This window comes from Manis pentadactyla, chromosome 4 (genome assembly GCF_030020395.1).
Source record: "Manis pentadactyla isolate mManPen7 chromosome 4, mManPen7.hap1, whole genome shotgun sequence".
NCBI classification, from domain to species: domain Eukaryota; kingdom Metazoa; phylum Chordata; class Mammalia; order Pholidota; family Manidae; genus Manis; species Manis pentadactyla.
Genome location: NC_080022.1, coordinates 137,931,826 through 137,957,640, shown reverse-complemented (window position 1 = coordinate 137,957,640; position 25,815 = coordinate 137,931,826). Strand labels below are relative to the sequence as shown.

Genomic DNA, 25,815 nt, shown 5'->3' with positions numbered 1-25,815 from the left:
TGGGTGCCTAGACTGCTGCTCCAGGTGGGGCATGTTGGCAAGGCCTTGAATGCCAGACTGAGCATAATAGCTTTGATCCTGTTGGTAGTGGGGAGCCATGGCAGGTTCTTGAGCAGAGGGGAAGGCTACTCAAAGCTGAACTCAGGGAGCCTCCTAGGGCCAAGGGAGCAGGTACTAGCGAGGTGCTTCCCCATGTATCTTCCCACCCCCCAGGTTTCCAGGTGCGTCCTGCCTGCAGCCAGGTCTACAGCTTCTTCCACTGCGCAGACCCCTCTGCCTCACGGCTTGAGCCACTGCTGGAGCCCAAGTTCCACTTGGTGCCACCTGTCAGCGTGCCCCGCTACCAGAGGTTCCCACTGGGTGATGGACAGTCCCTCCTCCTCGGTAGGCTCTCGGGGGTGTGAGAGAGTGGGACCCAGCCACACAGTACTTCAGGACCCCCCTCTCTGGTCCGGCCCCTCCATGCTGCAGCTGATGGAGTGACTAGACTCCACTGAGCAGTGTCTGTGTGCTTTAGGGGAGAGAGAAACAGGAAAGAGCAACTCACCTGCCTTCCAAGCAGCCCACCCATGGGAGCCCCTGCTGGATAGGAGGCATCTTGGGGCTCAGCAACCCAGGCTGTGCCCCCTGACAAGCTCCTGTGGCCAGGGCCTGCATAATACTCAAGGTGTCAGGCCTGATTGCAAGTCCAGGGATCTGTGCTGCGTGCTATTTCCCAGTGCCTAGCCTGGACTCTGGAAGTGCAAGGCAGGGAGTATCTCATCCCGGTGGGCTTCATGGAAGAAGGGGCCTTCCACCAAGGCAATTAGACAGATGGAGGAATGCTGGAGGCTGGAGGCTGGAGGGATCCTCTAGTTGGAGAGAACAGCAGGAACAAAGGCTAGTGGGTTTGGGGGAGGTTCAGTGGCCTCTGGGGTTCAAGTCAGGTAAGGCAGGCGTGGGCTGGGCTGGGGCCAAGGGGAGGCCTGTAATAGACATTCAAGGTGAGGCCAGAGCCTTGGCTCCAAGCTCCAGCCGAGGAAGGTGAGCCAGAGCCTGTTCAGAGGCTTTGGCCAGACTGGGTGGGGGTGCTAGTTATGTGGCTCATTCAAGATTAAAGACCAACCCCCTCCCACCTCATGTAGTGGAAACTTAATTTCCAAAGTCCTACTTTGTCAGGAGCTTCCATAGATAGAAGTGGCTCTGCAATGTCCCTCGTCCATCCTAAAATGGACCCTCTTTGGTCAGGGCATCCCCCACCCCCAGGAGAGCACCATAGGCTCCAGGCTGGAGTCCCTGCTCACTTCCAGGCTCAGCCACAATCCTCTGTGGCTCAGGAGAGGAGTCTGATAGGAGGGCACACGGTCACGCATCACCCTCTGAGCTCAGCTGGTGCTTTTGGGGCAATGTCCCAGAGGCCCCCTGGACAGCTCTTTGGGGGTGGAGGAGATGGTTGGGCCCCAACTCGGGCCTGCTTAATCACAACTCAGAGGAGGTGAGATCCAATACAGCATGCTATGGCGAAGGAGCCCCATCGGTTCCCAGAGGGATGAGAGGAGCGGGTTGCCTGTGGGGCAGGTGAATGAGCAGGCAAGGGCTGGCTCCTCTCTGAGTGCCCAGGCTCCTGGCCTGCACGGGGCTGGCACACCACAAGCAGCTTTATTTGAGACACACTACTCAGCCCTGACCATGAAATTCCCCCTCCAGCCGATGCCCTGCACACCCACAGCTCCCTCTTCCTGGAGGGCAGCTCCCAGGGCAGCCCGCCGCTTCTGGACGCCCCTGCATCACCCCCTCAGGCCCCAAGGTCCCAGTGCCTGGGACGGAGGATGAGCCAGGGCAGCTCCCACAGTGGCAGCTCAGAGTCCTCGGACAGCCTGGCACCTGTGGGCACCTCCCACAGTGAGTAAGAGTCTTCTGGGGCCCTACCGGGGTTTGATGGGAATGGGCCTTCCTCTGGGTGGCTGCCCGTCTGCTGCTAGGGCTGCTGAGGAAAGAAGAGAGGTAAAGAAGATCCAGACTGAGCTCTGTCCTCAGAAAGAACTTTGATCTCTGACCCCAGCCAGAACCCGGATCCCAATGCTCAGTCTTCCACTGGGAATCCCTGGGGAGAGATGGTGGCCATCTCTTTGGGGTTGGCTTGGGACTGGGGAGCAGCATGCTGCATGTGCCCTGGAGGAGGGGCAGGCAAGGGGGCTGGTGGGTTGTGAGAAGGTGGGAGGGGAGCAGCACACCTCCCAGAGCTCATTTTGAGCTGGGTGCCCTGGTCCCAGATTTGTCCAGCACTGGGTCTGTGCAACGGGGTCCCACACTGCCTCTAGGGTCAAGGCCCAGGAAGCCCACTCTGTCCTTACCTGCCTTTCTGACCCGCAGTCACGACCAAGTGGTGGGGAGCCAAGCGCATCGACTACGCGCTGTACTGCCCTGATGTCCTCACAGCTTTCCCTACCGTGGCCCTGCCCCACCTCTTCCACGCCAGCTACTGGGAGTCCACGGACGTGGTGGCCTTCATCCTGAGACAGGTACCGCTGCCCCCTCCCTGGGCCTGGAGGGGCCCTCCTTCCATGCCCAGAGAAGAGGCTTACCTCACAGGCCACGCTGGATGGTGGGAAAGCATTGGGGCAGTCAGCCAAGTGGGGAGTGATGTGGTCAGACAGTGGCTTTCATAAGGGACACTGGTTTCTGGCCAATGGTATGGTACTTTCTAGAAAGTTAAACAGACCACATAGGAGAATGCACCTATGTTTCAGGGGGAGAATGGAGCAATAAATGCCTGCTCCCTTGTGGCCTCTGTGTTCTGCCTGTGAAATAGAAGGTGAGCAGAGAGGCCAGTGTCTGAGGGGGATCCTGGGGGAAGGCGGCTGGGAGGTGGGTGGTCAGATCACACGCAGCTTCAGTGGCCAAGGTTGGGAGTCTGCTTTTATACTGGGCCCACTGAGGAGGCATTGCAGGGCTTTGAACGAGTGAGCGGGAGCCGCTGGCTGTATTTGTAGACAAAGTCCTGGGGCTGCTGCTTGGGGGCATGAGGCCCCGCGGGAGGCTGACTGCTGGTGACGGCTTGGGCTGCTGGTGGTCTTGGTCCTGTGGGGCTGCTGGGCTTGAGTTGTGGTGCAGGGCCTGCTGACTCTGGGCAGCGAGGGAAAGAGGGGAGTCCAGCGGGTCCTATTGTCCACTTGAGCATCTATGGTGGTGCCGCTTCCTGGGGCTGGTGGACAGCAGGGCTGCCACCGGTGGGCTGGGGGAGTCCAGTTCTTGGAAAGTGTAAGATGCCTGTCAGATGTTGGGAAGGAAGGTGAGTGGAGAGTCCGGAGCTTCAGGAAGACAGGCTTAGAGATTAAAATGTGGGGTCATTGGAGCTCCCATGGCATTTAAAGCCAAGGATGAGCACCGTTCTCTGATACTGACACCAGTTCTAATGTGTGGGTTTTTCTCCCACACGAAGCAGTTCTCTGCCACCAGCTATGTGTCCTATAATTCAAGTCAATTCTGACACTTTGTACCTGGTGAGAGCGTCAGGCCCCACAGGGTAAGGGCTCAGTCCCGCGGCTCTAGTCCCGTCTCCCGAGGATGACCCCAAGTCTGGTCACCTGGGCTTCTGACTCACTGGCTGTAGGTGGAGGTTCCCATGACCCTCTCCTTCAGTTCAGTCACTTTGCTAGAGTGAGTCACAAAACTCAGGGAAACATTTTACTTACTAGATCACCAGTTTGTTATAAAAAGATGTAACTTTGTAACAGCCAGATGGAAGAGATGCCCAGGACTGGGTACGGGAAAGGGCTTGGAGCCTCCCTGCCCTCTGTGGGCACACCACCCTCCCAGCACTTCCACGCATTCACCGACCCTGGAAGTTCTCTGACCTGGTCCTTTTGGGTTTTTGTGAGGCTTTATCCCCTAGGCATGATTGACGGAATCATTGACCATTGGTGATTGAAGTCAATGTCCAGCCCCTGTGCTCCCCAGAGGTGCTGGAACTGAAAGTTCCAAGCCTGTCATCACATGGTGTTTTCCTGGCAACCAGCTCCCAACACTGGGTCACCTCAAAAGTCATTCATTCACATAACAAAAGACACCTCTGTCCCTCTCATCACTTAGGGAATTGCAAGGGTTTTAGGAGATTGTGCCAGAGATGAGATGAAGACCAAATACATAATATTTCTTATTATGAGTCACCATGTCACAGATTCTGTAGACGGAGGAGTTCAGGGCTGAGTCCTGGGGCAGCTCCAGGGAGAAGGGAGAACGTCTGAAGGAAGCAGAGGAGGACATTGCTTGAGGTCAGAGGAGAATCAAGAGAGGGTGAATGGGGGTTGACGTCTGAGTTGGACAGGATGGAAGGCACAGGGTCCTGGGCAAGCAGGGCTTCAGGGGAGCCAGGGAACAGAGTATGACTGGAGCAGATGGAAAGGAGGAGGCAAATGGGGACATGGAGGCAGCATGGGGTGAGTCTTCCTTGCAGTGCTGCTGTAAGAAAGAGCAGGGACATGCAATGCTCGTAGGGCACCTGGGGTCCCAGGCAGGGCTTTTTTGTATAAGATGGGTGCTACTGCAGCATGTTTGGGTGCTCAGGAGCATGATCCAGCAGAGCGGACTCATCAGCGGTGCAGGACTGAGAGGGGGTCAGTGCTGGAGCAACGTTCCAGAGGTGGGAGGAGCTGGGGTCCGGGCTCCAGCTGGCCTTACATAAGGTTCACCTACTGTAGAAGGGGAGACAGAGAATGCGTGCAAACGCAGGTAGCTGGCAGGCTCAGGTGTGGAGGGCAGAGGCTGCTCCCAGCCAGAGCTTTTGAGACAGTGCTCCAGCTCTAGCTGTCAGGACGGACGGGCAGAGAGGCAGGTCCTGGGGCTCCGAGCCTCCTGAGGTTCCCAGGCTGCGAGGTGGGCCCTAGTGCCCTGGAAAGGAGGGAGACGGGTGGTGACAGCCTGACCCGGAGGGCTGCTTGGCTGTTTCCCAGGTGATGCACTATGAGAGCGTGAACGTCAAGGAGAGCACCGGCCTGGACCCTGCTACCCTGAGCCCAGCTGACCCCCGTGAGAAGTGGCTTCGGAAGAGGACCCAGGTCAAGCTGCGGGTATGTGCTTGCCAGAGCCGCACGGTGGCTGGGACTGTGGCCTCAGGGAGGTGGGGCTGCCCATGGGGGCTGGGGCACCCGCAAGTATCCGAAGGCTTTGGTTTGCTCCTCAGAGCTCATTGTTCCACATGCTGGGGTTCCTGCTTGGATGAGGCCCATGGGGCTGCACTGCGGGAAGGGAGTTGGTTGGGAGGGTATGTGAGACGAAGGAGCTGGTTCGCTGTGGCCTGGCTCCATAGGGGCACCAAGGGTCAGGGTCCAGGACACTGGAGAGGGTGAGGAGATGCCAGTTATAGAGCCATTGCTTTATGCCAGACCTCTACAGATGTAGACATGAATCAGAGAGTTCTGCCCATGGCCATGGGGCTCACAGTCAGATTCACCATTTGAGAATGGCCTGGCGGTATTTGCCATGGTAGAGGGAGGCACAGACTAGGAAGAAAATGAAGAGGAGTGTCAGGGCAGGCTGTGCAGGGCTTTGCTGAAGAAGAGTGACCTCTGTGAGGTATTGAAGTATGAGCAGGAGTTCAGTAGGCAAGCAATCATTTATGTATTCAGCGAACAATCACCAATGCCCACTGTGTCCTAGACCCTCTGCGAGGGATGGGGGCATAGGGATTTACAGACACAGCCACTGCTCCGGCGGGAACCAGAGACACAGACCCCCAGGACAGTCCTAAGGGGAGAAGGTGATCAGTGCTCCATGACTCACCTCTTTTAAATAAACATATTTATTGAGCTAGAACCACATTTATACAATCCACCCACTAAAAGGGTACATTTCAATGGATTTTAGGGTCTTCACAGATGTGTAGCCATCACTACTATCCAGGTTAGAATGTTTCCATCACCTCAAAAAGAAGCCCTGTGCCCTTTTTCTCTCGGGCCCTATTCTCGTGGCCTTCCCCCCAGCCCTAAGCAGTCAGTCATCTACTTCCAGTTCTCCATAGAGCTGCCTCTTCTGGACATTCCATATAGTGGAATCATACAGTGTGTGGTCTTTAGTGCCTGGCTGTGCTCATTTAGCACAATGTTTTCGAGGTTCATCCATGGTGTGACTTCATTCCTTTTTATGGCCCAATAGTATTCCTTGTATGGATAGACCACATTTTGTGGATCTATTCATCAGCTGTTGGACATTTGGGTTGTGTCCACCTTTTGTCTATTATGAATAGTGCTGCTATAGATATTTGTGTATAAGTTGTGCCTGTTTTCATTTTTCCTGTGTATATACCCAGGTGTGGAATTGCTGGATCAAATGGCAGCTGTAGTTGAATTATTTGAGGAACTGCTGAACTTTTCCACAGCAGCAGTACCACTTGGCATTCCTCACAGCAGGGCTGAGGGCTCCGATTTCCCCATATGCTCACCGGCGCTTGTTCGTGCCTGTGTCTTCAACCCCGGCCCTCCGGGGATAAGAGGAGGCGCTGTGTCTGTGTTCTCGGTGCACCACCCTGATGACTGGGGATGCGGCGCCTCTCTCTGTGTGTGTGTGTACTTCTATGAATTGACCCTCCCCTCTCCTGTGTCCTAGTGAGGGGGCTTGCCAACCCCCTCGCCTGAGTGTCTCGAAGTCAGGCCCCATGGCTCATTCCTCTCTGTGTCCCCATAGCCCTGCTCAGGGACCAGTGTAGGTGAGGGGACTGAGAATGAAAATACCATGGGAACTGAGAGAAAGCAGGGAGCATCTCTGGGGAGTGCTGGAGAGCTTCTTGGAGGGGATCTAGTTGAGTCAGGTCTTGGTGGAGGGGCCAGGATGTGGGGGCAGAGAGCCAGGGAGGGTATGTGGGCAGGGGGACTGGTGTGGGCAAGGGCCTGGAAGCCTCTGCAGAGCCTGGCCTGAATGAGCCAGAGGAGCTTAGAAGGAGAGCAGCAGGAGGCCAGCCTGCAAAGGTTGCCCAGGCCAGGCTTTGGGGCTGAGCTCAGGATTTGGACTTCATCTAGAGGGTGGTGGAAGTTAACAGACTGGTGTTTTATAAAGGTGTGGGGTCTGTTTTTGAGTAAGGAGCTCCACTAAGAAGCTATTAGCAGAGTCCAGGTGAGGTAACTTGGGTGTGTGGAGAGATACCAACATGAGCAGTTCTGTAAAGAAAGAGCCCCAGATTAAGTGCCTCGGGTCTTGAAGCGGGGCTGGTAGTGGTAGGCAATCCGGACTGATGTAGGCCTTTGAGCTGCGGAATGAACTGAAACCAGAAATGAAGAGTGGACGTTGGGGTGGTCACAGACAGAGTGACACGGTGTCCCGGACTGTTCCAGAAGGCTCTGGAGGGGGGTGGGGTGGGGGTGCCGGGCACACTGATCTTCATTACACTGTTCTCTCTCCTCTTGCACTTTACATGTCCATGAAGAAAAGGTGAAAGGTAAACGGCTCTGGGGTGTGAGCCGTGGTGTGGAATGAAGAACCGAGGCGACGCAGGAGTCTCCAGCCTGGGAACTGGCAGGCTGGGAGGGCTGGGTCTTACCTCTCAGCGTGTGGAAGAGTCAGGAGCAGGGAATGCTCACTTACAGGAACCCCGGTGCTCCTGGGAGATGACGTGAGGGTCTAAGGATCTTTTTCTCATGAGTTCCATGGGAACACGTTTCGGGAACTCTGATAGGAAGGCGTGATTCAGCACATACACATCCCCCCAGCCCATCCTAAGGACAGTGTGAAAAAGCAAGATCAGGCCCCTTTTGCAAAGGCTGAACTGGTTTCTGTCCTTTCAGAATGTTACTGCTAACCACCGGGCCAACGATGTGATTGCTGCCGAAGACGGCCCCCAGGTCCTGGTGGGGCGGTTCATGTACGGGCCCCTCGACATGGTGGCCCTGACAGGAGAGAAGGTATGGAAACTGGGCCATCCCCTCGTCTGCTGGCTGCAAGCACAGCAGGTACCCCGTGGCTCCACGTGGCATGTGGGGTCCTGGCTCTGGGAGGGCCAAGCTGAGAGTGCAGAGCAGGGAAACAGAGAGCTCCTTGGCCCAGCCCCTAAATAAGCCTGCAGCCCCCCAGCCTCAGGTGAGTGCCCTGGACCCCTCACTTCCTGCAGGTGGACATCCTGGTGATGGCTGAGCCTTCCTCGGGCCGCTGGGTGCACTTGGACACGGAGATCACCAACAGCAGTGGCCGAATCACGTACAGTGTGCCGCGGCCCCGGCGGCTGGGGGTTGGCGTCTACCCGGTGAAGATGGTTGTCAGGTGAGACCCAGGGGATGTTCTCACTGTGGTTCTGCCCATTTCCATGGCTCTTTCAGCCAGGTCTGTGCGGAAGACCGGGTCCTCAGGGTGCTGTCTTTGAGCCCCACCCCTGCCTGGGGGGGAAAGGAAAATAGGTGATGCCACCAGCAAGGGTATCAGGAGATGCCAGCCAGGTTCTCTTGGAGCCTGGCCCCAACTGCAGGCTGACCTCTGGCCTCAGGTGAACACCAGATATCGACCATGCAGCTGACCACAGCGGGTTCCTTTCAGGGGTGACCAGACCTGTGCGATGAGCTACCTCACGGTGCTGCCCCGGGGCATGGAGTGCGTGGTGTTCAGCATTGACGGGTCCTTTGCGGCTAGCGTGTCAATCATGGGAAGTGACCCCAAGGTCCGGCCGGGGGCAGTGGACGTTGTCCGGTGAGTGCTACCTCCCTGCAAGGGACTTCTCCCCCCAGGACAGGAGCCAGCAGTGGGAGAGATGGGCTGTGTTTTTCTTTGTTTCCTCTGGTCTCTGGGCCTGGAGCCTGGAAGTCCTGGCGTCATCTGCAATAGTAATTACAGAGGGTCCTTGAGAAGCTCCCTGCTGCTTTCTAGACCCTCAGCTCCCCCCTTCTCCCCTCCCTGCCTTCCTTCCTCCATTTATTTCAATACTGAGCATTCTTTGCAGTGAAACAGGCCTGGTCTCTCACACTGGGATCCTAAGTATGATAGAATTGGTGGGTTTGGATTATCTATAGCTGTGTAACAAATGGCTCCAAACTTAGCAGCTTAAAAGAATAATTTATTATTCTATATCATGGTTCTCACATGGGCTCTCTCCAACAATTGCTGACTAGACAGTGGCCCGGGCTACAGGTCATCTGAAGGCTCCACTGGGCTGCTTGTTCAAGATGCTTCTGAACTCATGTCTTGTTCCTCAGCTGGGGTTTCTCCTCCTCTCCACGTGGCACCCCCTTGTGGCTAGGATGTGTGGTCTCCAAATAGACTGTATGTGGTGGCTGGCTTCCCCCAGGGTGGCTGGCTTCCTCTGGTTCCTAGAGACCCAGGTGGCAGCAATAAGCCTTCTTATGACTTAGTGTTGGAAGTTGGTGTCCTTTCCACCGCATTCCATTGGTTATTAACTAATTGCAGGATCAGCTCATATTCAGGGGAAGGGACCACATAAAGGTGTGAACTGGGACCCCTGGCTCCGAGGGGAGCCATCTTTGGAGACTAGCAAACACACAGTGCTGATTGGGAGACTGGAGAGTTCCAGAGTCCTGCCTGGTGCCCTGTCCTGTGCAGCTGTGGCCCGGGCTCTGGCCTAGCTGGGCTGGCTGTGAGCCCTTGAGTCCAGTTGCTTGCCCTCTCTGGACTCCGCCTTCCTTACATGATTGGAGGGGGTCTCTGCAGCTGAGATTGGTGTGAGTTTTTGACTCCTGGGTTGTCCTGCATTTCTGTCCCCTGAGGCTTTTCAGGCTTGTGACCTCCTTGGAGTGCCTAGTGACCTACACCTCCCACAGTCTGAGAGAGGGGCTCTGGGTGGGCCGGGAGGGAGCAGCCATTGCCTGGCCACTTCAGAGAAAGCCCCTCTGGGGTTGGGGTTGGGGTGGCTGGGAAGGGTCCCTGTTCCAGGAAGAGGTTTGCTTTGCACTGATGCCCAGACCCTGGTACCCCAGGACAGAGACATCCCCCAGAGGGCATGACCTGGCTCCCCTCCCCAGCTCTGCTCAGCTGATTTCTCTCATTTGGCTCCTGGAAGGCATAGAGCTGAGATTCCAGAGTTCTGGAGTGGGGGGCATCCATGTAGTTTTGGCTCAAACTGTTGTACACTCTTTTCTTCCCCCTGCTGCTCAGCTAAGTAGAGGAAGCAGAGCAGGCTTCCTGGGAGAGGTGGCATTTGAGATAGCCCCTGAAGGATGGGTACCTATCTGTTTTCAATCCTTGGCATTGTACAAAGATGAGCAAATGTAGAAAGGCAAAAAGAAGAAAATACAGAACTGATTTTGATATTGCCAATAAGGATGATGCAGGGTGACAAGGACAGGGAAGAGCAGAGCATGTGTGGGGACAAGTGGAACAAGTTCAGGGCATTGGATTTTGGAGGCCAGATTAGGACAGAGCAGCCCTCCTGGGGCTGTAGTCCTGCTAATGGGGACACAAAAGGATTTTGCCAATAAAACAGCAAAAGCAAAAGCAGTCCCTACCCCCACCCCTGGCTCCACCCACTCGTTTCTGAGACTGATTTGGGCCAGGCTCTGAACCGGGCGCAATGCAGAGAGCCCTGGTTGGAGGTGACTCACAGTCCAGTGGGCATGCAAAACGGATCCAGAACTCCATGTGAGCAGAACCCCAAGAGGGGACCAGTGCTGGGCCCTGGGAGTGGGGCTGCCCTGTCTCACTCCAGTAGCAGTGATAACCTGGGGGAGAGAAACCAGCTTGGCTGAGGCGCTCCTAGAGACAGCCGACCTCAAGATGCCCTGTTCCCCTGCCCTGGACAGGCTTGAGCTCATCTTAGAGGCTAACCTCCTGCTTGGGAGGCGGATTGATTATTCCCACCACAACATGTTCTCCAAACCACTCCTGAGTCCGTGTCCCTCTCCCCCAGCTGGGAAGGGAGGCTCTGGTCCCTGCAGTTGGGGACCCCACCCCATGCCCTGACTGCCTCACTTGGGCTCCCAGGGCCACTGCAGTGCTCTCCGAGCATCGCTGCTCACCAGAAGCTGCTTTTTGTAAATGTGGATTACTGGGGCCCCCCTCAGAGCTAACCAGAACCCTGGGGGTGACACCCGGGCCCCCTGCATTGTTACAAAATCTCCCCAGATGTCTCAGATAAGCTTCTGGGTCTGGAAACCCCTAATCTATGGCAGCTAGTTGGTGGCTAGAGCCATAAAAGCCCTCAAACAGGTCTGGGCTCATCTGACAGCTTGCAAGCAGGATTCCATGCAAAGCCAGTGGAGAGTGTTTTCCCACTGTGCTGGGAGAACACAGAGGAAAGAGGTTGTTTCTGCTCAGTATTCAGGGGAGGCTTCCTGGAGGAGGGGGCCTTGAAGGATGGGGGAATGGGAACATAAGGAGATGGTGCCATGAAGGCTGTCTGGGGTGGGGGTCTGCTGCTGAAAGCACAGGGCTTGTCCAGGGCAGCAAAGCAGCTTCTTGTGGCTGGGGAGATGCATAGCTCAAGGGTGAAGCCTGGAGGGCACAGCTGCAGCGAGGACGTGAGACCTCAGGGCACTGGGGAGCCAGGAGTGGCTTTAGGCAAGGAAGAAGATTTGTGATTTACAGAAGTCACCATGGAAACAGTGCCAAGGATAATAGTAAAGTCACTGCATAGCACACAGTGGCCAGGCATGTTTGGGCTTCATTCATTCATTCCCAGGCCCCCCTGCATGGTAGTTTCTGTTGTTATCCCAACTTTACAGAAGGGGAAACTGGAATCTGGGGGGCAAGTAACCTACCCAAGGTTGCATGGTCAGGCTGGATGGAGTCAGGAAACTGGAGGGAAGGAGACCTGCCAGGAAGTTCTTGCCGTGGGCCAGGCGAGAAGACGGCTGAACTGGGCTCCTCAGTGGAGTGGAGGTGACAGGTGGGGGAAAGGTCCTGCCGGGTGGAACAAAAGGTGCTACCACTGATTGGAACAGCAAGTGGGGGAGACAGAGGGAAAGGGGAGGAATCAGAGGTGGCTTGTCTCTGGCTCCAGAAACTTGAATGACATTGGTGGCATCACAGAGAAGGGGACACAAGCAGAGGAGGCTAAGGGGAGGGATCAGTTTGTTGTGAGAAAGTGGTGCCTGTTGGCCACCCAGGGAGATGTCAGGACTCACAGGGCTCCACCACGAGTGTGGATTCGGAGGTACCCTCATTCCTTAGTGCTTATCTGAACTGCGGCTCGGCTTCTCAGGAGGGCAGCAGGTGGGGCAGGCTGCGGGGCAGCGGTAGCCTGCGTGGGGCTGGAGCCAGGCTGGAGCCTGCAATGCCATCTTGCCAGGCATTGGCAGGACCTGGGCTACATGATCCTCTACATCACGGGGCGGCCGGACATGCAGAAGCAACGGGTGGTGTCGTGGCTGTCCCAGCACAACTTCCCACAGGGCATGATCTTCTTCTCCGATGGGCTGGTGCACGACCCGCTGAGGCAGAAGGCCATCTTCCTCCGCAACCTCATGCAGGAGGTGAGTGTCTGGTGGGGCTTTGGCCAGGCTAGGGATGAGACCCTCCACCACCCTCCTTCATCCAGGGACCTGTGATTGTCCAAGTGGATGCTCTGTTTGGAAAGCACCTTCATCTGGATCTCATGGTGCTTTTACAGCCCTGCAAGCTAACTAGTATTATCCTCAGTGACAGATGAGAAAGGTGAGGCTCACGGAGGCTTGGTGACTTGCCTAAGATCTCAGAGTCAGACTTTCATCCTTTATCTCCTGACACTAAAGCCTAAACTCTTGCCTGTGCAGCTTGTTATTCATTCAACAGACACCTAAGTGTGTAGTGGATTCCTTGCCCTGTCCTTGGTGTTGGGCTCTACAGAGACAAACAGAGCATGAGACATGCTCTCTGAAGCTTTGACCCAGAGCTGGGTCCTCATAGCACGTTCCCAGGACCCGCAGTACAGCATCATCTGGGAGCTCGTTAGAAATGAAGATTCTCTGGCTTTCTGCTTAGACCTACTGAATCCTAAAATATGGGGAGGGAGGGCCAGCAATCAGCAATCTGTGTTTTGACAAATCCTCCACAGGATTCTGATGCTTACAGAATTTTGAGAATTGCTGATTGCTGATCTAGAGCAGGGGTTGACAAACTATGGCCCAGGTGCTAAATTCAGCCCACGGCCTATTTTTATATCATCTGAGAGCTAAGAATGGTTTTTATACTTTTAAATGATTAGGGGAAAAAAATCAAAAGAAGAGTAGTATTTCATGATGTGAAAATTATACGAATCTCAAATTTCAGTGTCTATAAATAAAGCTTTATTGGAACGCGGCCATGCTCCTTTGCTTCTGTATTGTCTGTGGTTGCTTTTGAGCTACAACAGAACAGTGGAGTAGTAGCAACAGAGTACTAAGTCAAAGATATTTACTATCTGGTCTTACACAAAAAAGTCTGCCAATCCCTGCCCTAGAGGAAGAAAAACATATAAATCAACAATTTCCTGGTGGGTGATTAGAAAAGTAGAGGAGAGGGCAGGGAAGGCCTCTAGGAGGTGCTTTTGGGATGAGTCTCCAAGCATGAGTATGCTTTGTCAAGTGGACAAAGAAACAGCATGTGCAAAGGCATTGAGGTAAGAAGTAGCCTGGGGCAAACTTAGAGCTGCAGGCATCCAGGAAGGGGTGTGTGTGCAGGGGCAGACCCAGAGCAAGTGAGACTGAGGACCTAGAGGTTATCAGGGACCTGAGGTTGAGAGGCCTTGGAAACCTTGGAAACCAGGCCAAGACCATGAACTCTTCTCTGCTAAGGGCAATGGGGAACCATGGACGAGCTTAAAGCAGGGGATTGGCAGGATCTCATTTGGGTTGGAGAAAGATCCCTATGGTGTTGTGTGGAGAACAGACTGAGGGGAGAAACGATAGGCAGGAGGTTATCTAGGAGGCTGTTGCCCAATCAAGAAACAGGAAGACCAGAATCCAGATGGTGCCATGGGGATGGAAAGAAAAACATGGATAGGCAGTGGATCAGGAGGTGGAATTGTCAGGGCCCAGTGATGGTTGGGTGGAGGAGTGAGCAGCTCTCAGATGTCCATCGTGGGTGACCACAAGGGATCAGGAGGGATCAGGGGGCCACTAATCTGAGGGCTGGGTCCCTGGAGGCAGAATCGGTAACTGTTTTGTCACCGTGATCTCTGGCATCTGGAGCAGTGATGGCATGCAGTAGCACTCAGTAACTGTTACTAGACTAAGTGGGTGAGTGAATGAAATGAGAGGGGCATAGAGGAGGACTGTGCGGGAGGAAGATGAGCTCATGTGAGGACATGTCAAGGCTGGTATGGTCACAGCAGTGAGCCACGTCAGCCCCAGTGTGTGGCTCTGGGGAGGGGTCTGGGCTGCAGGTGGAGATGGGGGCCATCAGCATGAAGCAGGTCAGTGAAGCCACAGGATGGGGTGAGCAGAGGCTATGCTGGCCCCCAAGAGCAGGAAGAGGATCCCACAGAGGAACCAGGGAGAGTCAGTGGCGGAAGAGGCCAGGAGAGGAAGCTTCCAGGTGTTGGTGGGGAGAGGGTTTGAAGGAGAGAATTCCCTTCTTGTGAGGATGTGTGGTATGGTGAGACACGTCCACTAGCTGAAGGTTGGACACTGATGCCCTCAGTGAGGAGGGGACACCTCAGAGAGTCTGGGGGCAGGAGCAGTGGGGTGAGGAGTGGCGAAGGTGGGTCCCAGCTTGGTGGGCTCGTGGGGGTGGGAGTGGATCACTGGACTAAAATTTTGGGAGTGAGCAGGGATGAGTGAGGGGTCAGGAGGAGGAGACACCGAGGCTGCTTCTGCCTCTGAGCTAGAGGCAAGTTGGGAATAAACCAGCTAGTGAGGAGAGGTCCAGTGGGCTGAGGAGGGTCTCTAAGGCAGAGTCACCCACAGGATTGGGTAGTGGTCAGGAAGGGTGGTAAAAATCGGGATAAGATTTTTGGTGGGGTCCAGAAAGAGTAGGTAGTGCCAGAGCTGTGCAGCTGTTTCTCAGTAGCCAGTACATAGAAGGGATGCGTAGAGGACTCAGGTGCTCTGAGGCTAGGAGCAGCAAAAGGCAAGGAGTGGTCAGCATGGGATGCAGGCGTTGGGCTCCGAGGGGGCAGTTTTAGGTTCAGCCCACTGACCTAAAGAAGGCAAGACATCAAGAGGCTCAGGAGGTAGGTGGACAGGAAGTCATCCCAGTGATGGTGGGACTTCGGGTGAGGGAAGCTGTGACCTGGGACCAAAAGTATCCAGTAAACCTGGGGGAAGGGTGGGTGGGAGAATAGAAGACATTGATGAGGTGGAGGAGTGGGATGCAGGGGTGGGGACTCACAGTGAGGAGCAGCTGGATGGCGAGCACCTCAAAGGATAGGTGGGCTCTCTGTGAGGGAGCATGTGGAAGGGACCCTGGAGTGAGGAGGAGCTTGCATGGTTCTCTGAGCTCGGATGAAGCTTCCAGGGAGGATAGTATACCAGCCGGCAAAAGGCAGCAGCCAAATGGCAGAATGGGGGTCAGTGGTCGACAGAACCCACTCCGGGTCCTGGTCCTGTGATGCATAAACCAGGAAATCAATTTCCTTGTCCAGAAAGGAGCACTTTGCCCTGTGGTTACATAGTCTCTGAACAGTGCTGCTGTGCTGGGCCAGCAAATGGCATGGTAGCATCTTTACCAGACAGAGCCCCACATCAGGCCTGGGGTGCACAGCTGGGGCACCTGGGGAGCCACTGCAGGAGGTGGCTCCTGACTCAGGGGGGAATCCATGACTTGGAGACTACCACTGTGCAAATAAAGGGTCCCCCAACAGGGGCTCCTTGGGGGAGGGTGTCCAGGAATTCTTTTGGGGGGTGGTCAACTGGTAGCCTCCCCTCTCCATGAGCTGCCCTGTTTTTCAGTGCTTCATCAAAATCAGTGCGGCCTATGGCTCCACGAAGGACATCTCGGTTTACAACGTGCTGGGCTTGCCGCCCTCCCAGATCTTCATTGTGGGCCGGCCCACCAAGAAGTACCAAACCCAGTGCCAGGTGGGTGGAAGCTGGGCTTGGGGCTGGAGGCTGAGGGGGTGGAGGCCAGGGAGAGTGTGGGGTGACAGGCAGTTTATTCTTTTGTTCATTCAGTCATTTATTTGTTCATTTCTTCATTTGCTCACTCATTCAACAAACACTGCTGGGTTCCTGCTTTGGACCAGGCCCTGTGTTGGGTGCAGGGGAGATCCCTGGTAGAATCAGAGGTCATGTCATCCAGTCTAGTGAGGGAGATGGAAAAATCTGCAGACCAGGCAGTAGAGTGTAGCAGGAGCCATAGTGAATGACAGGGAGTGCAGAATCGTGGCACCCCAGAGAGGAGCAGCTGAGCCAACCTGGGGTCAAGGTTGGTTTTCAGGAATTTGAAGGAATTGTCTGAGAAGGGCCTGGGTGGGAGGAACATTTGTGACAGAGGTAGCAGCAAAAGTAAAGGTCAGGAGGTGACAGAGTACATGCATATTCTGGGAACTGCAAGTGACTCAGCCTGGCTGAGTGTGATGTGGGAGGGTGTGGGGAGAGAGGGGGCTGGAGGCGCAGTGCATCTCGGAGGGCCTGTGTGCCTTGCCACGCTGGGACTCATCCTCTAAGTCTTTGGATTGAGTTTGTCATTCAGAGATCTCTCAGGCTGAGGCAGAAAGCAGATCAGAGGAAGGGGAGGGAAGCAATGGTGGGGTGGTGGCGGTGCAGAGACGGTGAGGGCTCTGAGAGGCATTTCTAAAGCAGGATGGACTGGATTTGGTAATGAACAGGTCAGATGTCTGGGATGAAGGAAAGGGAAAGCCGAGGATGCCGCCCTGGTTTCTGGCTTATGTGACCACGCAGGTGGTGCCATTATTGGGATGGAGAAGCAGGTTGGAGAAGGAGACAATTGGAAGGAAGGTGACGGGCAACTTTGGGGCATGTTGAGTGTGAGGTGTCTGAGAGTGACCAGCAGGTGGAGGGTCAGAGATGGCAGGACCTCAGAGTGGGGTGTGCGAGAGTAGGGTTTCTCAAACTGTAACGCGAACAAGGATGACACGGGGTCTGGTTTAAATGCAGGTTTGGGGTGGGGCCTGAGATTCTGCCTCTCGAAGGTCCAGGTTTTGCTGAGGCTGCTGGTCCGTGGCCCACACTTTGAGTAGCAAGGTTCATTCTGAGGACACAGTGGGAAGAATTGGCAAGGTCAGCGGTGGGGGCCAGAAAATGATGCCGTTCTTGGGCAAGAAGCTGGATGATGGGAGAGATTTACATTTGGGGATTTTAGCTTCACCCCATCGAGAATCCAGAGAACTCTGGTGTGACTCGGGTACAGAGAGAAGGGCTCAGATGTCCAAAGCTGGGTGGGAACTCTTTAATGGTAATGAACCCCCGTTTCCCCCGAGCTTCCACCATGAAGCTGGAGACCCCACGGTAGGGTATTCCAGGGAAAAGGCGATGTTGCGGGGGCGGGGGCGGGGCTGGAGTTCTGCCCCGCGCCGCTGGCCTGACGCCTGTCCCTCCGCAGTTCCTGAGCGAGGGCTACGCCGTGCACCTGGCCGCGCTGGAGGCCAGCCACCGCTCGCGCGCCAAGAAGAACAACTCGCGCATGATCCTGCGCAAGGGCAGCTTCGGGCTGCGTGCGCAGCCCGAGTTCTTGCGCAAGCGCAACCACCTGCGCAGGACCATGTCGGTGCAGCAGCCCGACCCGCCCGCCACCCCCAAGCCCGAGCGCGCCCAGAGCCAGCCGGAGTCCGACAAGGACCACGAACGGCCCCTGCCCGGGCTCAGCTGGGCGCGAGGTCCTCCCCGGTTCGAGTCGGCGCCCTGAGGGCCGGGCTGTGCACAGAGCAGGGGGGCCCGACTGGGCTGCCTGCGGGGCTGGAGGAGCCGCCTTCTCCCCGACACAGGCCTTGTCCTGCTTTTTCCCTCCCGTGTCTGTCCAGCAGTGTCCGACCAGAGTGGGGAGGGACCCTGCCCAGCCTTGGAGGGCTCCTTAGGCTGCGACGGGTGAGACCCCAGGGTCTCAGAGCAGCTGCTGCTGCCCCGCCATGCCTGCGGCCGCCAGCCCAAGTCAAGGCTGAAGTGTGTGTAACCTGGGCCAGCCTGACTGCAGCTGGAAGGTTCGACAGCCCGCCGTCTTTCTGAGTACCTGAGGCTTCCGCAGCGATGCTGGGCAGGCTCTAAAGAGAGAAGCACCCAGACCAGGGATCAGCAGCCGCTGGCAGGCACAGCTTCCTGGCTGGCTGGTGGAGGGCGAGTGGCATTTGTGCCTGTCCTTACGGTGACATCTGGGTCACACTTTAGGTCCCGCCCTCCTATGGCGAAGTGGCTACTTTCTGGGAGCGAGACGGTGTCCCCTGGGTTCATCCTATGTTCGAGGTGTCTGTCCACGGCCCTGGGGGTCAGGGGTCTGGTGCTGACGGTCTGTCCTGCAGCTGTCCCTTGTCCCCACTTCTTGTCCTCACCACGTTCCCATGGCCCTTGAGGACAGCTGTTCCCCTTTCCAGTGTCCTGCCCGGTGCCCTGTCCTGTGCGGCTGTGGCCCGGGCTCTGGCCTAGTTGGGCTGGCTGTGAGCCCTTGAGTCCAGTTGCTTGCCCTCTCTGGACTCCGCCTTCCTTACATGATTGGAGGGGGTCTCTGCAGCTGAGATTGGTGTGAGTTTTTGACTCCTGGGTTGTCCTGCATTTCTGTCCCCTGAGGCTTTTCAGGCTTGTGACCTCCTTGGAGTGCCTAGTGACCTACACCTCCCACAGTCTGAGAGAGGGGCTCTGGGTGGGCCGGGAGGGAGCAGCCATTGCCTGGCCACTTCAGAGAAAGCCCCTCTGGGGTTGGGGTTGGGGTGGCTGGGAAGGGTCCCTGTTCCAGGAAGAGGTTTGCTTTGCACTGATGCCCAGACCCTGGTACCCCAGGACAGAGACATCCCCCAGAGGGCATGACCTGGCTCCCCTCCCCAGCTCTGCTCAGCTGATTTCTCTCTTTTGGCTCCTGGAAGGCATAGAGCTGAGATCCCAGAGTTCTGGAGTGGGGGGCATCCATGTAGTTTTGGCTCAAACTGTTGTACTCTCTTGCCTTCCCCCTGCCACTCAGCTTGGGTTGGTAACCCCTAAGGTTGGCAGGGCTTGGCTCTCCTGGGACCCCTCAATGCCTGACCAGACTCTCCTGCTGCTGAGCCCCTGGCCTGGGGATTGGTTTCCAGCACTCTCCCTGCTCCCTGGCCCAAGCCTACACCCGCTGTGTTGGGCCACCCAGGCCTGTCTGTCAGCCCCTGTGGCTGCCTCAGAGGCTTGTCCATCTCTTCAGCCTGGGCTCTGTGTCAGGGGCCAGGCTGCCCCAGGGCCCAGGCGGCTGTGTTCACAGCAGGCACCTGTGTTCGCTCAGTGTTGCTTCTGCTCAATGTCTACCTCTTGCAGCTCCCATGTGGTCAGTGTCCTCCCTGACAGCAGCTGCTGGTGGGGGCAACTGGCACCACTCTTGTGAATCTCCTGGCAAACTGGGCACCCCACTGGAGCTGGAGGGTTGTGGGCTCCCAGTTCCACTAGAAGTGTGTCTTCTCCAGTCTGTCAGCTCTTGGCTCCACTTTGCACAGCATCTGCATGCAAGCCTGGAGCTGCTGGCAAGCCTACGGGGAGGGGTGGTCACCCTCAGAGTCTCTGATCCTGCCTCCTGGCAGTTCACAATTGCCTTTCCCACCCTTGGCGTTCCATCCCTGATGGCTTTCCATGATGCACCAGCTCATATGGCCTAGCCATCTCCATCCTGATCTTTCCCATCCCTTCCAAAATATACCCAGGATTAAATTTGGGCAGATTTAGTCTGGTTCTCTACGCTACCATCTCCTTTTTGCAGAAACCACTGATGTCTCACCCTCAACTGATAGAATAATTAGTGTGAGCTACTTCTCCCCAATTTGATTCCCTCCTCCCTTTCTGAGAACCCCAGGCTAGAAGCAAGAGTGCCAGGACCCCCGGGGCATTTGGAGTCCAAATGAGCAGGTTCTGTGGTTCTGGGGCTGCTGGGACACAGGGTCCAGCAGGAGAGCCACCACCCTTTCCTTGCCGGAGCTCTGGAGAGGGGCTTCGAAGACTCACACCTGAGATGTGAAGGTGTACAGTGAGACATTGTGACCACAATGCTCTAGCTTTAGTTGGTGTGTGTGAGTTTGTATGTGTGGTTCTGTATAGTGACCGACTTGGACAAATTACATGTCAGTACTGCATTCACGGCGACTCTGTAACCAATATGCACTTTCTGTACTAGTGGTTTGTTCAAATGTGTCTGTCCAGTTAAGCGGGAGAAAACGAACCCAGTTGTGTTGTCCTCTGGAGGGGGTGCCGCTGCCTCTCCCCAAGTCGTTCTGTGACCCCTAATCTGGATGTTTCTAGAGAATCCTTCCAGCTCTTGGTGTGCTTGCTCCCAGGAGCTGTAAAACAGATCTTCCTGCCTGACCAAAGCTCCTTGTTTCTCACGTGGCATGTTCTTCCCAAAGTGGTGGCTGTCCTAACGGAGGGCCTGCCTGGCGCCTTCCACTACATGTGCCCTGTTGGGGATTCAGGGTGCATCCATGCCAGGGCCTTCTCTTCTGACATTGTGGGTTTTTTCTAAAGATCTCGATTCTTCCCTTAGGTTCTGCAAAATATGGATTTCAAAAAGTAGGCTCTTTTCATGCATTTGGATGAATGGCCCTCCCCGCCTGGGTGCTGGGCCACAGAAAACAAACATGCTTGAACTCCAGTATCCCAGAGATTACTGGCAGATAGACTTTTTGAAAGAGGGGAGGCTGAATCTCCTGGTTTTTAAACTGTACTTTTTCCACTTTGGAGCATATGCCTGTACCCAGGAAGTGTTCTGCAGGCAAAAGTGTGGCATCAATTTTTAAGTGAAAGCCAGACCCCGAGGCAGGTAGACATGGATCTAGTGGTGGCTCTGGTTTGCAGCGACACTCTCCTATCCAGCCCAGGTGCAACCCCACCTGGGAGCGGCGCCCTGACTGCAAAGGAGCCTTGCAGCATGACCCTGCCTTAAATAGCCAACTTTCCCGCCAAATCCCTGGCGTTTGGGTGCCAAGTGCCCTGGAAACCTATTTTCTTTGGCTCATCCCCTCCCTCTAGGCTTGGGGGAACTTTCTTAAAAATCAGTTAGGCTTAGGTCCAAGCAGGGAGGCCTGGCTGGGGTCCTGCTTTTCTTGCTGAGAAACCGACAGGGCAGTTGGGAGGAAAGTCTAGGTCTGACCCCACCCTCGTTGGGACAAGGAGAAACAGGTGACACTAGGGAGGGCCAGGCCAGGAGGGCAGCTCAATCACAAGGACCCTCCCCCCTCAGACCCCACTGTCCTCTATTTGTTTACTCGGTGGTGGCAGCCTGCCTGATCTCGCCTGTGGTCTGACTGTTTCTAAGTGTGTTAACTCAGTATTATCTGTGGTGAACAGGTTATTATACTCCTCATGGCTGCCTTGTACAAAATCTGTTAGAAAAGAAATGTAAAATACCAGATTTCTAACATGACAAAAAACAGCATTACAGAGTTAAAAGATTTTTACAACTGGTCTTGATTTTGATGTGAGCTGGTTTTTAACTCTCCAACGTTGTCACTTAAATAAAAACCTTATTTGCCTTTAAAATGTGCTTTGCTCTGAACTAAGCGGATAAATCTTTCCTGTGACTCATTTCTCCCTGAGCTGGGGAAGACTGGCTTGGAGTGGGGCTGAGGAGAGCAACAAAGTCTGGCCCCAAACCACAGGCCTACTGCCCAGAGTGGTGTGGGGGGGTGGTGACAAAGACGAGGTGTAGAGATATCAAATATAGAAGGTCTTTATTATTAAAAAGCAACATTATCAAGGAAAGTCACACACTGGTTTCTTTCTAATAAAACGACTAAGCAGATTTCTTAAATAATTTACAAAGGGTGCAAAAATTCTACTGAGCAGAACCCCCTCCCCATATGCCCACAGTACCATGTGCTCAGAGCCTACATAGGGACCTGTGGGCTCAGGGTCTCAGAGCTCTCAAATGTCTTCTAGTGCCTGCACTTCATGTTGCATAGACTCAGACGTGGGATGAATTTCTAAGCCCCAAAATGGAATAGAGTGAACAGTTCCCCCACCCACTCTCTAAGGTCTCCCTGAGTACCCCCCAGGCCATGGCAGGCAGTCTTTGGTGGGCCCAGATGTGGCCAGAGAAGGTGAGCAGAGGCCCCAGAGCAGCCTCCACCCCAGCCCTTGTTAGTCAAATCCTGGTGGCAGCAGCAACTGCTGCCTCCTGGGCGTGGGGGCGTGGTGGTCAGACCTGACCTGCTTTCTGCAAGACAAAACTTCCTTTGAGCCCCCCACAGTGCTCAGTGGGGACACCAGAGCCTTCCCCCCAAAACGAGGAGCTGGAAGGTGGCTCTAGCCACCTGGGGGCCCCTGTGTGCTCAGTTAGTGATGCGGTCGGTGAGGTCAGCGGCTCTGGCTCTGAGCAGGTAGGCAGGCTTGCAAACTTCTGGGCCTATCAGCTCTGCAGGGTTTTCCAGAAAATGCTCAGTTCTGCAACACGCCTCCAAATATGTATATGTGTTTATGCATGAAGAGGAGGACCAGGAAGAATGTGAGGATGCCTGGGAGGAGGGCATTACCTGAAGGGCACCATCCTCAGTCACAGACGAGAGAAACGGTCATGTCGCCACTAGAGGTGAGAAAGTGGGAGGGATAGACACCATTCGGTGCTGCAGGCTCTGCACGGCCCTGTCAGCCTTGACTAGGCAACACCGGACCTGGCAAGGTGGTGGGAACATGGCCTGTGTGCCATATAATCAGAGCTGGCAGGGCCCTGCCGACGAGCCCATCACGGCCATGTGTACATGGGGAGCAGCCCCCAAGTTGGGGCAGCTCGACCCAGGCCCTGTCCCCAAGGACAGACCAGAAACTCAGAGCAGCCATGTAGCTTTCCCCAGTTCCATGGGCAGGCAGGACACAGAGGAGGCATGGGGAGTGTTGGGGGGAGGGCAGGTTTTCTAGGTACCAGGTACTCGGCCTGGTAAAGTTCCAAGTGATGGACAAATGTGGGCCCAAGCACATCCAGGGTGTGTCCTTAACCACTACCCCAATCTAGGTCTTTTGTGCCCCTTCATGTTGCAGACCAGGAGACTGAAGATCAGAGAGGGGGAGGGGGTGGCCAGGGCACACAGCAGTCAGAGCTAGAATCAGAACCTTGCCTAAAAAGATGGCATGGCTTGAGTGAAACCCTCCTGGCCATGGGATGCCAACTCACCTCTCTTCAGCCACAATAACCTCATCCAGCTCTTGGGACAACCTCTGGAGGTGCTGAATTCCTGCCCCCACAGGCTCTAGGTCACTGTCAGATTCACTGGTCAGAAGAAAAAGCCACCAGTGACTGACTGGAGCCCTGTGGCAAGAGCCCTTCCAGCCCAGCACTGGGGCCTGGTCTATAGGCCCAGGAGAAGACCAGTGGGAGCTTGGAATGCCTCATCCCAGACCCTCACTTCAAGAAGTGACAATAGTGCAACTTGGAGCACCTGGCAGAGAACAGATGTGTCCAGGCTCTGGAAGCCGAGGTCAAGGGCAGCTAATGGTACAGACAGACAAGCCCTGCTGTTCCCCTCTTGGAAACTGAGCCTCAGCCTCCAGATGGCTTCAAAACTTCCTTTAGGGCTCACCAAGAGGCTTGGGTGGGTGTGATACTGTTAGACCTAAGCTCCCCTCTTTCTTTTACAGGTAGGGAGACTAAGGCCTTGGAGGACTTCTCCAGGTGCCCCACTCGTGAGGGCACAGCTGGGCCAGGACACAGATATGACTCAGCTCAGGGTACTCTGAGCCCCAGGGAGCCATGGAAGGGATTCAGAAGCCCCTGGGGTCCAGTTAGTGTTGTGGAGAGAAGGCACTATTCCTCTTACCTGGGGGAGCAGAGGGGCTCTGTTGAGGAGTAGGGGCTCCGGAAGGCTGCCTCCCTTCTGCACCGCCTCAGTGGGTGGGCACGAGGACACATCTGGGCGGAGAGGTGGTGATACTCCCTTGCCCAGGGCTCCAGGGTAGAGTGGGCAGGGGCACCTTCAGACAGCCGGCTGTTTTTCTGGCTCAGGCTGCGAGTTGGGGGACTCCTGCCCTTCTGTGCCCCTCTCTTCCTCCTCCTGGCTTTCACCTGGGTTTCCACCAGCCACTTGGTGCCACTTTGGCAGGACTCCTGGATTCTCTGTGACAGGTGCATGGAAAGGTGAGCACAGACACCTCAGACACCCTCAGCTTGAGATCTGTGCCACACTATTACACCTGCCTTATACACTCCTCAATTCATATGTCCCCTTTCCAGGTGAATTCTATGGAGTCACCTCCTCTGGGAAGCCTTACTGTATCTGAAGTCCTCCCAACCACCAGCCACTTGCTCAATTGCAATTTCCTATCACAATATAGGCCTATTATCTTGTATTGCGAGGGTCTGTTTCCCCCAGACAGTATATTCATTCACTCTTTCTACTATTTGTAGAGTGCCAGAAATTACCAGGGGTCTTAGAGACACAGCAATCCATGAATCAAAGCCCCTGTCTCCACGGAGTCTATATTCCTGGGGCCTCCTGGAGGACAACAGCTTTCCGGCACCAAGGAAGCCCTCCACAAATGGATGGTTAGCTTTGGCAATATTACCTGGGACATGGCTCCCAAGGCGTTCTTAGCAGAGCGAGCCGCAGCCTGGAGGCCCTGCTGCCCTGGCTCTGGGGTTTCCAGGCGTTTCCAGGAGGAGCCCGCCCCAAGGTTGAGGCTGACTGCTCTCAGGGGCAGCCTCCTTTGGAACTGTCTGCACAGGGAGCCCAGGGCCCCATTGGAGGTCTCCAGATGGCCAGCCGCAGGCTGCAGCACCTCACTCTCCTCCAGCTGTTCCTGGTCCTGGCGAGATCTCTGGCGCATGGAGGTCCCCACGCTGGGCCACCTGGAAGCCATCTGGCTGGCCAAGAGTGTGTTCGGCTCACTAGACCCTGGGGAGGAGGTCAAAAGACAGGTCAGCAAGGTATCTGCCATCCCATTTCCAGGCTCTGCAGAGACATAGGTATAGGGGAAAGGATGACACGGAGGCCTAAGGTGGGTGAGTGGATGGTCCTGGAGGGTGTGGGGACACTTGGCAACTGTGGGTGCAGGAAGGAAGCTGCTTCCTGAAGAGAGGTCAGCAAGACACAGAAGAGGGAGCAGATGAACCCGGCCGGTCAGCATTTCCTGCGGTCCCTTACTGTTAGTGTCTAAAACGGCTCTTTTCATCCCAGCCTCCGGTCGGCTCTCTGCCTCAGGCGGGGAGGGAGTCCTGAGCTCCGCCCAGGGCGCAAGCAGCGGCCGTTTCACAAACTCGCACTGACCCACCGCGCTCCTGTTCAGACCCCGGCCGCTGACCAGACTCCGCTATTTCTATTTTGCAATACCCAGACGCTCCCAGGGCCGTGTTGGTGCCCCCTAGAGCCCTCTGCCCAGGGCCCTTCTGAACAGAGGGCCCACTACGTCCCGGCCGAGCCGGCACTCACCCGACAGGTCTTAACGCGGACCGGACGCCGAACACAGCTGGCCCTCGCCCACCCCAGCCGATTTGAAACTCCGCGCGGATCCGCCCCATGGCCTTGTCCTCACAGCCGATTGGCCGCGCCGGACTCCGACTGGCTCTCTGCTCTCGCGGCTGCGAATCCTGCCCTCGGATTGGCCGGGCTGTCCCCATTCATTCCCTCAGGACCCCTGCCGCGCTTGGCTCCTAGCGGCGCAGTCTTTGTATCCCCGGGTCCCTCCGGCGCCCCCGGCCCAGCCCCCGCGCCACCTCCTGGACGCTCAGCCCCGGGGCCTCTCCTCGAACTGTAAAGGGTTCCGGCTGAGTTGACTGGGCGGGGCGGAACCGCTCCCATCCGGCCTGGAGGACTCACTGAGTCCTGGGTTCCTTTGGAGGTTTTGTTCCAAACTTCTCGTATGAACCGCTCCCTTCCTGAGACAAGGCACTGCCCTTCCGTGTTCC

The 25,815-nt window shown here is 55.8% G+C and overlaps 2 protein-coding genes across 5 annotated transcripts in view; one reads left to right on the top strand and one right to left on the bottom strand.

The window, feature by feature from the left end:
* Positions 1 to 21,461, top strand: part of PITPNM3 (PITPNM family member 3) — an 85,143-nt gene extending 63,682 nt beyond the window's left edge. For all 4 annotated transcript variants that reach the window (XM_036896100.2, XM_057501000.1, XM_036896101.2 and 1 more), the window contains 10 exons: positions 214 to 384; positions 1,687 to 1,881; positions 2,353 to 2,501; positions 4,932 to 5,048; positions 7,755 to 7,871; positions 8,078 to 8,226; positions 8,497 to 8,646; positions 12,197 to 12,380; positions 15,756 to 15,884; positions 17,368 to 21,461. In XM_036896100.2, the coding sequence (XP_036751995.2) occupies positions 214 to 384; positions 1,687 to 1,881; positions 2,353 to 2,501; positions 4,932 to 5,048; positions 7,755 to 7,871; positions 8,078 to 8,226; positions 8,497 to 8,646; positions 12,197 to 12,380; positions 15,756 to 15,884; positions 17,368 to 17,670 (1,664 nt within the window). In that variant the 3' untranslated portion in view covers positions 17,671 to 21,461. The remainder of the gene's footprint in view (positions 1 to 213; positions 385 to 1,686; positions 1,882 to 2,352; positions 2,502 to 4,931; positions 5,049 to 7,754; positions 7,872 to 8,077; positions 8,227 to 8,496; positions 8,647 to 12,196; positions 12,381 to 15,755; positions 15,885 to 17,367) is intronic.
* Positions 21,462 to 21,642: 181 nt separating this feature from the next.
* On the bottom strand, positions 21,643 to 25,600 carry PIMREG (PICALM interacting mitotic regulator). Its single transcript, XM_036896070.2, has 5 exons — positions 25,340 to 25,600; positions 24,477 to 24,805; positions 23,732 to 24,027; positions 23,089 to 23,184; positions 21,643 to 22,503 (listed from the first exon to the last, which is right to left on the bottom strand). Exons 2-5 carry the CDS (start codon positions 24,768 to 24,770, stop codon positions 22,470 to 22,472), a joined length of 720 nt encoding a protein of 239 aa, XP_036751965.2. The 5' UTR covers positions 24,771 to 24,805; positions 25,340 to 25,600; the 3' UTR covers positions 21,643 to 22,469.
* Between the last annotated feature and the right edge of the window lie 215 nt (positions 25,601 to 25,815).